At 42.3% G+C, this 16,858-nt stretch overlaps 1 protein-coding gene across 1 annotated transcript; it reads left to right on the forward strand.

Moving 5' to 3' along the window:
* Positions 1-925: 925 nt before the first annotated feature.
* LOC124097831 (late histone H2B.L4-like) lies at positions 926-1,303 on the forward strand. The gene has a single exon (XM_046452396.1). It carries the CDS (start codon positions 926-928, stop codon positions 1,301-1,303), a length of 378 nt encoding a protein of 125 aa, XP_046308352.1.
* The last annotated feature ends 15,555 nt before the right edge of the window (positions 1,304-16,858 follow it).

A 16,858-nucleotide genomic window follows, 5' to 3' on the forward strand; every position in this document is an offset into this window, starting at 1 on the left:
TGAGCTCTTGCACAACACAGACTCTCAGAGTAAGAGAATCTTGCCTCTGCCATGCATCTACCAGAAATAAGATGATGTGATGGTTAGATGGCTTCTTAACTGTACACAAGCAGACATAAGTCAAAACATTCTATGTGAATTACTCTTACTAAATAGGACCCACTGAGTTATTCCATTCTATTTTAAAGTTTATTTTGTCTTAAAAAAGTTTGATATGCACTTATTGACTAGTGGAATAGAGTTGGATGTAGGAAACAGCCAATCAGAGTATAGGCACTGCATACACAGGACTACAGTGGCTCAGATGGTGATCAGTATTCTGAGCTGAGTCAGGAAAATCCTTTCCTGGAGCTTTTAGACTTGGAACTTGAACACAGCCACTTTTTATTTTCTTTCAGCATGTGAAGAGTGAGACTCCAGAAATGATGGCAGACATTACCTGTAGCTTCTTAGAGAAGATTAAGTGGAGACAGATATTGAGGATGTAGCACTGGTAGAGCACTTGTTGCATTAGACCTAGAGTGAACCCCACAACCATTTTTAAAAAAATCAGCAAACAACAAAATACACCTGTACGCCCATGCCACCAACAGAGCTGCCCTGGCATGAGGTCTGCAAATTCACCTGGAGAACAACACAATCATCCACACAACACTGCAGAAGCAAGCTATTATAAAGGAAAAGGCTTCCCTTAAGACAAGCTCCCAGCTTATTTATACTCTGGTGGAGGCTTGTGACTGTTCTGGACTGCTGCTTGCTGTTTAGCCAATCAGAGAACCTGAAAGATGTCTCTCCATTTACATACACGGCAATATCCAATCACGTGCTGATGTAAAAGCCTCCTTTAGAGCTCCACACCTATAAATACCACAGTTCTCAACAGGAGGTTGCGTCTTCGGATTTGCCTTTCCACCCAGTTTTGGCCATGCCTGGGCTTGCTGCAGGAAGCGATGCCTCTTCTAAAGACCATGTTCCTTCAACTCCTAAGAAGCGAGGTGGTGGAGAAAGCGTAAGAGACACCACCAAGAAAGCTTACTACAACTATGAGATGCCGAAGCAGGGTCACCCAGATACTGGTGTCTCTTCCGAGGCTGGGGGCTCTGTGAATATGTTCCTCAAGGACATCTTTGAGCGCGTCGCGAGGGAAGCGTCGCGCCTGGCGCACTACAACAAGCGCTCCACCGACGCATCCCAGGAGCTCCACACAGCCATGCGCTTATTGCTGCCTCAAGAGCTGGCCAAGCATGCAGGGTCCAAGGACACCAAGGCTGCTACCAAGTACACCTGTGCCAAGCGAGTTTGACCAGTTGCAAAAACGAACGCCACAAACCAAAGGCTCTTTTCAGAGCCACTCAAACTTTCTAAGGAGCTGCACGCTTGGCATCTAATAGGATGGAAAACCAAGGAGAGTACGGAACTCAAGATTAGTCATATGACTAGTTGCACACCTGGCAATACCCTGAACTTAATGTTCTACTTACAATGGGATTCCAAGTTTTAAGGAAAGAAATGCAATGGAGATGTCCAAACATCCTAGGTCTTCATGGGTTTTGCTGTGGTTGAGCCCCATGGGGCACCGAACACTATTTTTCTGGGTCACCCCAGTATGCCGATCTTACATGTAACTGAGTCTCCAGAGCAGCCATGGTTGGCGTGGTATTGGGGTGGGGGGAGTGGTTGTAGGCTGGAGGAAGGGCCCTGTAAATCAGGATAGCTAGCTTCAGGTTGCTGGAGTCTCAGATAATAGGCATTGAAATGGACTGCCTTAAAAAGGAAGGATCACATTACTACTTACCAGAAAACTGGTGTAGCTGGAATCTTCAGTTTGGTTATATTTATATATATATTTTTTAGTTGCTTCTTGAAATTTAGACAGCACCTGTTATGCTCGAATTCGGGACCCTCAAAAGACCACGGGAGACCAAGATCGATGTAAACAGCAAAGAGATGTTTATTGCGAGCTAGCTCGGTCCTCCGCGTGCACACAGCAACAGGTGACGCTGAGAGGCCCTGAGCCCAGGGTTTGCAGCAGTTTTATACATTCTTTGGAGAATGTATACATCATAGCACCTCTTAGCAAATCATCACACACCGCGGGAAAATCAAATAACAACTCTGATGCTGAGAGCCACGGCCGAGTCTGTATGGCCCCTGGCATTTTGCCAGGCACCATCCAGACTTGTTTACGAACTTTAACATTCCCCTGGCAAAATGCCAGGTGTTATTTTGACTTGTTTACAGACTCTAACATTTTTTGCCAGGGGCCATACAGACTCGGCCTTGGCTCTCAGCACTCTAAAACATGATTAGCACATTCACTGGCGGGAACTAGTTGGGTAGGGGTGATTGGTTACTACAAGAGGGGGATTCATTTGAACTGATTGGTTTAAGCCAAGAGGGGTGTTCATGCTGAACTACATGGTTTCCCAACACCATAAACTACTGGGAGGGTCATCTGGCATCCCAGGTATTTTCCTGTCTCAGGCTGATTGGTGTTTGCTAGGGGGTTGCTATGGGTCCCCACCTAGCCTGACTGAGTCAGGGACACCTGGGGCAGCAGATCTTTCCTGTTATTTGTAGATAAACCACTTAGCAGGGGGGGAATGTGCCTAGGAGTGCTCTGTGGGTCTTTCCAAGGACAAAGGTCATGTCCCTTCCTTGGACAGGCTTTGCTCTGAGATAGAGGCTGGTTTTTCATACCTATACTAAGGTTAGGCACCGGTGGCCAAAAGGAGGCAGATTAAAAGCTGCTGAATGAGGCTTTATTGAGGTTTGCTCCCAGGTGAGATCCTCCAGTCCAACAGAGCGGGTCGGGGGAATTGCACCCAGGCTCAACAAAGTTGGAATTTTTATCAGGCTTAGGGCAGAAAAGGAGGTCTTGGGACAGGAAAGGGAGGTTTTTAGGATCCCTTGTCCTCCTGGGGTTGGTCAGGGGACCTTGCTGATCTCCATGTCCTTTCAGGATTAGTCAGGAGACTCCGATGACTGACAGGTGGTACAGGTTTCCTGGTGCTTTGTTCCCTTAGCCACCTCAAACTGATCTAACATCTGTGTCTTTAAAAATGTTTTAAATGTTTTCTTTTGGAAATTACAGTTCTCTTTGAGATGTCCACAGCTTCTGAGGAGGAGCTGTGGTCACAGTTCAAAAAATATTTCAGTAAATCGCTTATATTCAATGCAATAATTGCAGGTGCTTAAAAATGCTACTGTTGATCTATCATCCTCAATTAATTCAAATTCTCTACAAAGGCATTTTAATAAGTAAAACAAAGTAGAGCTTTTTTGTTGAGTGCTGGCTGTTTTTCATTTATATATTCAGAAAGCTATAATAAACAGTAAAATAGATGAATACTCATTGCAGTAGGATGATATAAAAAAGGGGGATTAAAAACAAATGAAACTGGGAACAAACAAGGATATATAAGCTTCATGTTAAAGCCCAGAGGGGGAATGAATGTACCCGATTATTCTCTAAAGTGGGCAAATGAAGAGCAGAGGGATTAAGGGAGCAATTTTGCTCTAATATGAAGGAAACGGTCTCACTGTTGTGAGTCAGGTACTCCAAACATCGAACCTGGGAGCAATAGCAAAGAGCAACAATACCCAGAATTCAAATACACGAGCTGCGTAGCAGAGTTGAGAGTTTTTGAATCCTTTTTCTACAACATAAACTAAGCAATACATTTTTCTATATGAATCACACCCAGAAATACACATACATAAGCCAGAATGAATGTTTTCAGAAACAAAGAGCCACTGTGGAAGGATTCTGAGGTTTCTATTCTAAATTATCCTGTGCTATTGCTTTCTCAGGTATCCTGCTTCACAAGAGGTTAATGACCTGCTATTTGGAACAAGACTGGGATGTTGGGGAATGTCCCCCGGGCAGTCAGCTCAGCACTCAGTGTTCTCAGTAAGGACTGCACTGGCTGGGCCTCGCCAGGGGTTCAGAGCATGGGAGGACTACCAAGCTCAGCCGCTAGGAGCTTTCTGAGGATTTTCAAACCTGGGAGATTAAAGGGATCCCTTCCATTTTTACTTGCTCCATTTCAATGATGAGTTTCTTTCATTTGTAAGCAAATCTCTCTTGTAAACTGAAGCAATGACTTTAAAGTTGGAACAACAAAACCCCCGCCCCAGCACCTGGTCAATTAAATGTATCTGCTCTTAGCTCCACCCCTCGACCCATCGCTCTTTTTGGTGAAATTAGACAGCCTGGTTCTTAACCAGGGAATGCCGTAGGACAAATAAGGAGTACAGAAGGATCATGAAATGAAGCTGAAGCATGGGATGTTCCTCTTTCTCCTGATACTATAAAGCAATTAAATGACAAATTACAAGTGAAACAAGGGGGTATGGATGACCCTTTGAGAAAATCTGGGGATCATCAGAACATCCTGATCCTATGGGGTGATTAATCCCAACACTATGTTCTCAGTTTTTCATCTCTCTGAACCAAATACCTGACAAGAACAACCTAGAGGAGGGGAGGTTTGTTTTGGCTCACAGTTTCAGAGCATTCAGTCCATGATTGCCAATTCCATTGCTCTAGGGAGAGAGAGCCTCATGGCGGACAGGTGTGGCAGAGAAGTACATGGCAGCCAGGAGAAGAGAGAGGGCGAGGGAGAGACCCTGTGAGAGCAGCAGAATGGACGGACACTCGGTTTCTCTGTTGACCCACGATTCTTCTGAAATCCTGAAGCTGACCAAAACTGGATCATACTTAACTAGATTTGAATTTAAAGTCTTTCTATAGGGCAGGAATAAAATTAACACCCTATAGTCTTTTCCAACTGTAATTATACTTTCTTGTAGGGTCCAAGCAAATTCAGCACTGTTAATCAACCAGCAATATATGACCATGGTGCAACACTGAAATCCCGTGATGCTGGGAGTAAAAGCTAAGCTGGCTGCCTTCCCCTGGAATATAACAATGTTATGGACGTTGAGGACTTTGCCCCTTAGAACTATCATAGCAAGGCCTGAATGTAAGACATTTCATTCCTAGAGCCTTTCTTCTCATTCCTCTTGTTGCCAGCCATTCAGGTTACACTTATACTATAGTTTTGTATCTGAGTACTTTATGGGTAATGGCAGGATCTCATACCATCTAAAGGGCCCAAGTCAACCTCAAAGCCAACGATGAGTAATGATAAGTGTCTTCATATGAGACCGAAGCAGAGAAGACACACAGAAGAGAAGGTGATTTTTAGACAAAGGCAGAATTGGGATGGTGCCTAATTTTCCTGGCAGCAATCAGAACTAGGGAAGGGACAGAGGACAAATTCTCCCCTAGAGTATTTAGAAGGACCCAATCCTGCTAAAACCTTGAATTTGGAATTTTAAGAGGTATGACACAAATGGCAAAGGACTTTATTTACATAGAGAATATACAAAATGTTCAAAAATCAACATAAAAAAATAAATCCAATTACAAAGCAGACAAACACCATGAATTTTTCACAGAAAATGAAAACGGTGAACATTTCACTGGGAAGGATGTGCTAATAAGCCCACGGAAGTATGCTCAACAGCATATGTCATTATGAAATTGCAAATTAAAACTACAGTGAGATATCACTTCACATGTGTCTGAATGGCTAAAATCCAAAACATGGACATCACCAAATGCTGGTGAGGATGTGGGAAGAGGAGCTATTTCTTTGCTGGTGGGAATGCAACAGGGTGAAACCGCTTTGGAAGGCAGTTTGACAGTTTCTTATAAAGCTAAATACTTTTACCACGTGATCCAGCAGTTGTGTTCCTCCGTTTTTATCCAAATCTATTGAAAACATATATCCACACAAAAACCTACCTATAAATGCTTATAGCAGCTTTGTTCACAATTTACAAAATCGGTAACAATCAAGATGTTATTCAATAGGTAAATGAATAAATAAACTTCTATGTCCATACAAATGGAGTACTTACTATGCACTGACTAAAAAACAAGACAAAAAAAAGACATGGATGAACCTTAAATACACATTGCCCATTAAAATGAGTTATTCTGAAAAGACTACATATTGTACGAACCCAACTTAATGACATTCTGGAAATGACAAAACTATAGCCAGAAAAAAAAAAAAATCAGTGGCTGCCAGATGTTTGGGGATGTGTTAGCATAGTAGTGGAGGGATAAACAGGTGGAACTTCTACAGAATACTATGAGCTAGCATTACCCTATAATCAAAGCTAGGTAAGGGTAACACAAGAAAAGGTGAAGCTAATCCCAATTGCTAGAATAGAGGAAAAGTCCCAAACAGAAAACAGAGAATTTGATCAAACATTTTATTAAGGAAAAATATGTTGTGAAAATAATGGCTTATCCTTGGAATACCAGTACACTTGATGTCTTAAAAGCATTCACCCACTCATTAAACAAGGGTTACCGAGCATAAACGTGTGACAGATACTGTTCCTGGCACTTGAAAATGGGTGGGACACTAGACACTGTTTCAGGAGTTCATTGGATAGAGAAATGAACAATAAATGAGTTGGATCATTTAAAAAACCGTAAGGGCTAATATTAATAATGTTATTGCAAGAAACTATGTACCTACTCAACATTCTCATAGCTACTGCTTAAGAGTTTGATTCCGACTGGAGGGAGAGGTGGGAGAGGAAATGTCCCCAGGAGATGAATCTTTGAACCTGGTCTGGTGGAGGGTGCTATTAAGTATTATGCAGGGGAAAGGGCAAGGTCCATTCTGAGTCATCAAAGTTGAGGCATGGCCAAGGATGGCTTTTCTGAGCAATAAAGGCTAATGTAATGGCTCCAGGAGCCGGGCATGCAGTGGGGAGATATCATGGGTAGTAGCTGTAGGTCAGTTGACACAAAACTTTGCATGGCATGCTAAGGAGACTGGAATTTCTAATCCAAAGGGTGGACACCCACAGCTCCAGGCACAGGACTGAAATAGATGTGCAAGTATTCAAGAAACTGGTGGCTCCAGTGCGAATGGATTCTGGTGGGGAGATAGTAAAAGAGGAGCCCTCATGCCTGTCTGGTTTGCTTGAACCACAAACTTGCTTTCCCTTAAGCACAGGACTCTACCCTGAACATTCACACGCTGACTGTCACTGCGGAGCAAACATGGTGCAAGAGCTGGTGTAGTAAGTGCAGGTCACAGGGGCCATTTGCTAAATTTCAGGAATTTAGCAAGAAGGTTGTTAAACATCACCATTATTAAACATTAATAACATGGCATTTCAGTTAAATAAATTAAGCTTATAACTGTGAACAGTCTCTTCTAACTGCTTGCCAGAATTTCCCCATTCGATGTCTATGTTCTTGCCACTTGCAGCTGAGTTTAAAATGCTAGGAATTGATCTGGTGGACTTTTTTGTAACACAAAAATAAATAAATAAAGTCAGAACTTTATTGCTTTTTTTATTGCCTAGACTTAAGAAAATCGTGGGAGAAAATTTTAACAGTGCAGATTAAACTTAAAAGTATGACATATCTGCAGCTACTGAATCTGGAATAGACCAATATAGCAAAGGAATGTTATTTCAGTATTCAAAACCTGGTACTTAATTCAGGAGAGTGACTTCTGTCATTGACAGCTAAGCCATGCTCTGATATACTTTCACTTCAGTGAGGTTTTTTTTAAAAAGAAAATAGGGGCTGGAGATATAACTAGTTGGTAGAGTTCCTGCGTTGCATGCACAAGGCCCTGGGTTCAATCCCCAGCACCACAAAAGAAAAAGAAAAAGAAAAAATAGAACAAACATTCGTATCATGACTGCACTCAATCCACATGTGCATGAGTATTCTGATGAAATAAATAATAGTAAGTAAGCAATTATCTGCCACCAGATTTCATAATACTTGCTGACAACAAAATTATTAAAATGGACAGTAGATTTTGTAAGAAATATCACATTGAAAGTTTTGAGGGATCAAAACCACGTGGTCATGTCAGGGGATTTATTGATTGTCCCTTTAAAGTCTCTCATTTACTTGAAAAAAAAAAAAAACCTGTTTCTCCCATATTTGATCTATAAAGTCCAGTTAGAAGTTTTCTTTAAAAAGTGACACTCTATATGAGAAATAAATTTTCATACTTGGAAGTGAATTCACATGTTTGCATTAAGCAGGAGAGAAAGAATCACTCATGAGTAGATTTTGCAGCTCTGACAATAAATAGGATTCCCTCTAATCAATTTGGTGAATTTGAATGTTTATTTTGTCTGCAAATAATAATTCAAATAATTCATCACATCTTATCAAAATAACTGTATCATTTACCACCAATAGCATATAAATAAGGAAACCATAGTCAACTCCAGCTTTTATTTTGAAAACTCAGTTGCTCTGAAAAATCTTTGGTTTCTGACCATCTTGGGCAGCTCACTTGCAACTGAAAGCCCCAGCTGGCTGCCTCTGGTGTTGTTCTCCAGAACACAAGGGCGTCCATAAAGGAGATTCACAAAGCAAGTTGACACTGACAAAGTGTTATATTCTTTTCTAAAAAGTTACTAAAATGCATTAAAATATAGCTATTTTTTCATTAAATTTTAAAATCTTTAGTTAACTGGAGATAGAATTTTATATCCTAAAAATAGGATAGTGAGTGGATTTGTTTCCCCAATAAAACCCAGAGCCACTAGTTCAGTAATGAAGTAGTTTTATTGGCATTAGAATCAGGACCTACCTCTTAAAAAAGTACTTGTCACCTCTATACATCTCGTTGTGGAACATTAGACAAAACTGCTGAGCAGAGAACCTGATCTCGGCCAATGCTCCGCAGACTTTTGGGTGAGTTAACTGTCCGCCTGTGTGGTAAGCGGCTTCTAAGACAGCAGCTCAGTTTCCGTGCCTCTGGTGTCTGTAACCTTGTGTAGCTTCCTCTCACACTGATCCAGGGTTGGACTGGGTGACCAGTGGAATACCATATGGCAGAAGTGATGGTCTGTCACTTTGAGGATTAGGTTACAGTTGCTAATGCAGCTGCATTCAGTCACAAAGTAGGAAGCAGGGTCAACACAGCAGGTGAGCGATTCACCAGCCATCAGCTCCCAATACAGAGACACGCTATCACAGCTCTCTTTTTACAAGTTCATGGTACTTTTTAAAAATATGATTCTAATGACAAGGGTCTTTCAGAGGAATCACTGAAAATATCACCCAAAGTGGTTTGCAGGATGTTTATGGCTGCAGAGAGGGTGCTGGTATCCAAGAGGATCTACTTTAGACCCAGTTGCAGGTGGCAGAGCAGAACCAGCACATTCCTGTAGAGCACTGCTATCCTTCTCAGTTACTGGATTCGAAGAGCTAGTTGTTTTAGGGAAAAGGAACAAAGTGCAGTTATTCTATTTTTGTGACAAGCAGTTCTTAGAAAGGAGGGATAAATATGAAGATCAGCAAAATATCAGAGAAATATTTTAAGGGTTCTATTTCAGTGATGTAAGAGCAAGACTTAAATGCTGTTTGCATTAGAAGGGATGGAAGGAGCTGTGTTCATTTGCAGCTTTGAGCTCACCTGATTGGAGGTAGAATACCTCAACAAATCAGCCACAGAATGACACCAAACCTCCCGGGCTCATAGATCCATCCAGGGTCGGCTAGCCAGGAATACCCTCCCAAGAAACCTAGTGTTAAGTGCATACTGAGATCCTAACAGCCTGTGTGGTGAGGTTAAAAGGAAGAGGGCTGAGGGGAAATTAGGTCAGGAGAAGCCTCAGGGGTGATACTAACGCCCTTCAGGAGGAGACATGAGAGCCCACTCATGGCTTTTCACCATAGAAGACCCCACTGAGGACACAGCTGTCTGCCAGCCTGGAAGAAGTCTACCAGACACCAGCTGCTGGTGCCTTAATCTTGGACTTCCAGCCGCTAGCCCTGTGAATAACGAATTTCTGTTATTTAACTACCCAGTCTAAAGCCTTCTGTTATAAATGCCCAAACTGAGTCTGACGCTGAGTATATGTTGACATTGGGAAATCCAAAGGTGGAATTCATGATATCAAGCTAAACGTTTCAAAAGTTTGTTAAATTAAAATGTGCTAAAAGGTCATTTTTCTTTATTATTAATTTTACATGAAAAAAAAACTGTTTGGTAAAACCAAAATGGTAGGATTCTTAATATGTTAAAGTCCAATATCATGTTTGAAGGTGAAATATCAGAGCCATTCCCAGGAGAGTCAGGAATGAACAACTGAGTGTGCACACATGTGCAAATTTTTTTTTCTCTCCAAAAGAAGCAGAGTGTGGTGGCACATGCCTGTAATCCCAGCAACTCAGGAAGCTGAGGCAGAAGGATCACAAACTCAAGGCCAGGCTCAGCAACTTAGTGAGACCCTGTCTCAAAATAAAAAAGGAATGGGTATGTGGCTCATTTGGAGAAGGGCCTCTGGGTTCAATCCCTGGTACTAAAAAAACAAAACAAGACCAAAAAAAAAAAGACACCGATACATTAGCAAAAATATATTTCCTTTCCACTATGCAGAAAATATAATTACAGGACAAAACCCAATGAAAGCAATATGCTCAAAATCATTCCAAGTGTTTTATTTCTTAGGATAAATGCTAGAAGTAAATGATAAAAGAACATCGACATTTAGCATGCATGGCCAGCCTTGGTCCAAATCCCTCAATATCTGCTGATATGCAAAACGAGAAGTCTATGATTGTACAGGTTGACCCATCGAGAGTGAGAAACTACACAAGGACCTTAACAGGGACTATTTGCTCTCAACAACTATTAACTCTAACAGTTAACAGGGTTTGGCTAGTAAGAAGAAAAGAGAACTCTAAGGAATAAAGGATTAGCCTCGATAGGCAGGAGCCACTCACTGCCCAGGAGCTGAAGAAGAGCCTCAGGGCTGAGACCCAGGCCCTGCTGGGAGGTGGGCAGAGGGGAGAGGGATGAGGCTCAGGTCAGTAGTTCTATGCCATGGTTCTGCACCACTGGAAATGGCTGGATGTCCAGCTGTGTGGGGTCAAGCTGGTCACAGGAGGGGTCTGCTGGAAGTTAAGACCTCATGAGGGAGGTAGTACTGGGGGGCTGTGGGCTACTGGCTGCTGTTAGCTGCCCTGCCCTGAAGAAGCCAAGCAGTATGTGGCCACAGCGGTTGGACCATCTCCGTGGATTCCTCCCAGGGAGCACTCCAGATCCCAGAAACCATCCCTTTACCCCCACTGGATACAGCTACTGAGCCAGCTGATTAAGGTGACATTTTGAAGCACCCACGTTCATTTTCACAGAGCAGACAAAAGGGTACACTGGAAGCTGAGAGACAGTAAAATGGATCTCATACAGCATGGCTGGCTGTTCCAGAGAAAAATCCAGGGAGACCCTGGCATTCCTGAACTCTTCCCCGCCCAACCCTGAGTCAAGCTGGGCCACCTGAGAATGAGCTGAGCGGGTAGAGGAGCAGCTCTGATCTTCTGCAGGCTTCCCTCCTGTTGTCTTGTCATTTTTGCCTCAAGTTCATCAAAAATGTTTTTTCCTAAAGGCCACCAGATAATGGGAGGACCTGCCATGACAGGTAAACTAGAAAAGAACTCTGTTCACTGACTCAGGGAAATAAGGATCTTTTCTCTCTTGCCCCTTATAGTAGGCGATTTAAAAACTCCTCAACCCTTCCTATAAAATCAACTTCTGGCTTGGGCATACTTTAGTGTTAGATTCAGATGTATGCTATTTTTGTTTTTCAGAAAGATTGAAGCTACACAGTGTACAGAAAAGTGGTCTCAGTTTAGTGTTACTTAGCAGAAGCAACCACAAAATCTCTCTGGAGAAATAATACCTTGAGCACTAGCAAGGTTCCCTAAGTCAACTTTAAAAATAAGCTCACGATCTGATGTTAAATAATATGCCTGGGACGATCCACTATGAGAAACAATCAAGGGAACACAAAAGAATTGGACATCCTTCCCCAGAGCTTATAAGAAGAAATTGTATAAATTGAGGATAAAACCCCAAGAAAACCCCACAAACTACTTATGAAGACCAGACAGAAATGGAAAAAAGGAAAAGGGGGTAAATAAAGCCCCCAAAACGGAGTTCTTGAAAACAAAAGTGAGTTCAGTTGCTGATTAAGATGCTGCTGAATTCTTCAATGGTACAGAATGGCTTAAACAGAATTTCACTTTTTTCCCATTCAAAACTGCTATACTGGCTCAATAAAGCTGGAGGGATCCGAGTTTTTAATATTTTTCTTTGCACACATGGGGTAGAATACAATGTTGTTCACAGATATTTGCTGCTTTTCTTAGAGGCAGGATTGTACTCCAGCCCCATCATGTCTGTTTGGATCATCTGACTACTAACTCTGATCAATGCAATCAGAGCAGAAGGAAGGTGTAATTTCTAGACATAAATGTTTCCGCATCCCGTCTTTTCTCTGCCTCTTCCTCAGACTGGCTTCAGATGCAGGTTGCCCATCTGCCTGGTCTCAGTGAGGACAACATGGAACCAGCTGCTACTGCCTGGCCTGGACAAGGCACAAAGCAGGCTATAAAACCATGTTGGAGGCACTAGCTGAGGTTCACCTGTTGCCAAGGGATAACTGCACCTTTGTTAACCAATACAGCAATTAGCAGAAGGTATAGCACAGGATGCTACTGTACATTAAAAACAAAACAAAACAAAACACTGTTTTACTTGGGTTTCATGGATGAGAAGGGAAAGGGGAAAAACATATTAGGGTTTGGAAGGTCATTAGTCCCCAGTTTGCATTATTGAGACATTCAGAAAACTTAAAAATGTATCCTTTCCCTACTGAACTTACTATTTTGGGTGAAGCTCTTTGTGAAGTCAATGTAAATTGTACAGTTTATTATTGACTATTTTTCACAAACTATTACTACTACAAAAAAAAACAGTAAAAGAACTAGCTGATTTGAATTTAGGAATGAAATAAATTGAAACAAATAATTTTAGACTGAATTGAAAGATGCAAACAGTTAAAGAGAAAATTTAGAGATAATTTAAGCAAATTTTTAGGTTTTGTTTTGTTTTGCTTTGCTTTTTCAGTACTAGGGATTGAACCCAGAGGTGCTTAACCATTGAACAACATCCTCAGACTATTTATTTATTTATTTATTTATTCGTTCATTCATTTATTCATTCATTCATTCATTCATTCATTTAGACACAGGGTCTCACCAAGGTGTTTAGGGTCCTGCTAAGTTGCTGAGTCTGGCCTCAAACTTGTGATCCTCCAGCTTCAACCTCCCAAGTCTCTGGGAATACAGGCATGCACCTTTGTGCCCAGCGAGAAAGTCCTCTTTAAGCTTAGTGTAAGTATCAACTCAAGGTGGTGACATTCGTCTATTAAAATCCCTGAAAGTAATAAGATAATGTCGTGTAAATAAATTTAGATAGTAAACTGATTCTAAATAAAAACTCTTCTATTGAAACTTATCCCAAATTAGAGGATCTTATATGAAAAAGAGTAGTAATTGTGACAACTGACACGGGTAATGAAATGCATTAGAAGACTTAGTTAAGAGTTCCAGCGCCTTAAGCCAAGCCCTTGTGCCAGAGCTGCGGCAGCCAGGAGCACAGGTGGAGAGCACTGCCATGGCCCTTTTGAGCCCACTGTGCCAGTGCAGGCCTTAGGTGAGGTGAGCCAGGGCACAAGGACCTGTCTTCGGTATCCCCTCAGGGCTGGGGCAGAACCCCTGAGCGTCTAGAGCGTCCCGAACCCAAGATCTCAATCTCCCGCTTCCCCACCAGCAGCAGAAAACAAGGGAGGCAGGCCTGAAGGGGACTGCAGGGCTAACCAATAGCGTGGTACTTTCCAAACCTGATTAGCATAAATCTTAACCAATAGCATTAGCAGTTTTTCAAACCCTAATTAGCATAAATTTGGACCAATAGCATTGACTCAAGTGCCATTCAAATCCCCAGATTTTCACACTTTGTGCTACCTATGGGAGCTGTTTTCTTTCTTTCTTTCTTTCTTTCTTTTTCTTTCTTTCTTTCTTTCTTTCTTTCTTTCTTTCTTTCTTTCTTTCTTTCTCTCTCTCTCTCTCTCTCTCTCTCTCTCTCTCTCTCTCTCTCTCTCTTTCTTTCTCTTTTTTTTTAGAATATCTGAGTTCAGTTTGCATTGTTGTGATTTTTATTGCTAATTTGCATTTGCAAGGCAAGAAATTTTGGGTGAGCTACTGAAGTTTAGTTGTGACATTGGAGGACACAGTTTGCTGTTTGTAGGTGCAGTGTTCAGAGCTGCAAGGTTGCTCAGTAGTAGTTCCACCAGAATCACTAACATAAGTTTCCATAGCTGCTAAAGCCTGCTGTTTGCCTGGGTCCCACCCACCAGCAAAAGTGAACAGATGAGTTTCATCTCATTTTTGTTTTATAAGGGCTATCAACTAGAATGGAGGGTGCTATGATTGATGGAAGATTTAAAGTGATCCTTGTGTTTTGTTTCCTTTGTTGGTGGGATGAGAAATCTTGTCTGCAGGGACCTTTCAAAAATGGCCAAGAGTTATTGAGAAAGACGAGATACCCCAAAGGTGGGCTGGTGTTACAGATAGTGCAGATGGGTCATCTGACCTTGGGGGTCTCCCCTAAGTGGTGACTCAGACCCACTCAACTTCCATTCTGTGAAAATCCCTCATACAACATAGACCAACTGCTAAATGTGCTGGGAAACACAGCAGTCCGGGGTGCTCAGGAAGAGAAATGTTTTGAACACGTAACACTGACTTTTTCACAATAGGTCAAATACTCAGAACAGTTTTTGGCAATTTCTTTAACAATTCTGTTCCACTATTTGGTACCTGTCAGGTGGATAATAATAGTGCTGGTCTCAGAGTTGTTGGGAAGACCCAGTGAGTTAATATGTCTACAGTACTTTAAACAGAGCCTGCTCCATATTAAATACTGTGTGTTTGCTGTTATAGGTCATGTTCTGTTTACATACAGTCAGGACCCTTTACCTCCTCCAACTCATACCTGTACAAGTGTAGTTGCGGGTAAAAACCTGCCATGTTGAATTACTGGGTCACAGATTTTGAAGTTCAAATACTGATGAACACTGCCAAATTGCACTTTTTATAGAGACCATAACAATCTTAGTCATCTTGGACTCCTATGAGAAAATACCACAGCATGGGTGGCATCAACAGCAGATATTCATTTTCTCACAGACCTCGAGGGTGGAACTCCAAGGTCAAGGTATGGCAGGGTTCGGTTTCTGGGGAGTACTCTCTTCCTGGCTGCAGATGACTGCTTTCTTTGTATCCTCAGTTGGCATGGGGAGGTGGGCGGAGAAAGGGAAGGGAGAAAGAGTAAGGTTGGGGTTGGAGAGGGAAGGGGGCCGGAAGAGAGAGGGAGGAAGAGAGGGAGGAGGTGGGGGAGAGAAGGTTTGGTCTCATTGTCTTGTGAGGACACTGGTCCTACCATGAGGCCCCTTGAATGTCCTCATCTAAACATAATTATGTCCCTACCTCCAAAATACCATCACCTTGGAAATAAGAGCTACTCCATCTGAAATTTGAAGGGCACAGCATTTCAGTCTATAGCACCCATCAGTACCATAGCTGAACACACATTTTTCTAATTTCCAACCAACTGTATTTTATCACACTTTTGATCACTACAACCTCAGAGGTGAAAATTGTCTTGGTTTTAACTTCCCTTGATTCTATTTTAAAATAATGTGTGTGTGTGTGTGTGTGTGTGTGTGTGTGTATGTTTAAACTCCATTTGTATTTTCCTTTCTAGAGAGTCTCTGTTTACCCAATTTTCTATAGGGTTCTTAGACTCTTTATTTATCTCTCAGATAGATAAATATCTTTTTTCTTGTTGTGATTTTCTTTTTTCTTTAAGAAATTAGCCCTTTATTCTGGGTGAGGTGGCACGTGTCTGTAATCGCAGCGGTTTGGAAGGCTGAGGTACAAGGATCTCAAGTTCAAAGCCAGCCTCAGCAACGTAATGAGGTACTAAGCAACTCAGTGAAACCATGTCTTCAAATAAAATATAGAACAGGGTTAGGATGTGGCTCATAAGTTGAGTGTCCCTGAATTTAATCCCTGGTTAAAATAAAGGAAGGAAGAAAGGAAGGGAGGGAGGGAGGGAGGGAGGGAGGGAGGGAGGGAAAGAAAGAAAGAAAGAGAGAGAAAGAAAAGGTTCTTTATGGTATGTTACAGTTTTTAAAATAATTTTCTTTGACTTTGTTAAACTGTGATTTCTGGATTTCACCTGATGGGCTTGATGGTTGGGAGTTTTAGGTTAGGTTGAGGCATGTCCAACCTTATGAAGTCTGTCCTCCCCACTGAGGCACCTCCTTCCTCTCTCTGCCCCCCCCCACCTCGTTTCCCTCTCCTGCTGCCTTTTCCTCGCCCCGTCAGGGACCCAGAAGTGACCATTAGACCTCCTCTCACAGACTCTGCTTCCTGCCCTTCATGCCTCTGCCTTTCAGACGGACACTTTTCTTGACCCACCTTGAAGTCCACTCACTCTCCCCTTCCTTTCCATCTGCTGCTCTCCTGTCCAGGGAGCTTACTCTGGTTTTCAGTTCTAAATTTTTCTGTTTTTCCCCTCCGTGTCTTCTTTCTTTAGGGAGAATCTCTGTTTTCCACAGCCGAGGGGGTGATTTCATCAACAGCTTTTCAGGGTCATCTTGGCCCCTCTTTCTCTGTGGAATGCCAACATTTCCTACTTCCCTGGGTCTCTGTTCTCAGCCCTCCACTCAGAAATCGGAACCTTAGTGATCCTCTTCTGCCCTGCGCTCCCTGACTTCTCTAACCCAAGTCAGGAATAGGAGCCTGGAGTCTGACGAACAAACAGATGAATAGTGCAACCTGACCATGGTTCAGTGGGACTTGAGATTCCAGCCTTATTCCCTGGTTCTGCCACGATCCACTTCTCACCCTGGTCAGTCACCTCACCCTGGT

Source organism: Marmota monax, unplaced genomic scaffold (genome assembly GCF_021218885.2).
Source record: "Marmota monax isolate L192 unplaced genomic scaffold, Marmota_monax_Labrador192_F-V1.1 WCK01_AAM20220418_F8-fsc00141, whole genome shotgun sequence".
Lineage (NCBI taxonomy): Eukaryota > Metazoa > Chordata > Mammalia > Rodentia > Sciuridae > Marmota > Marmota monax.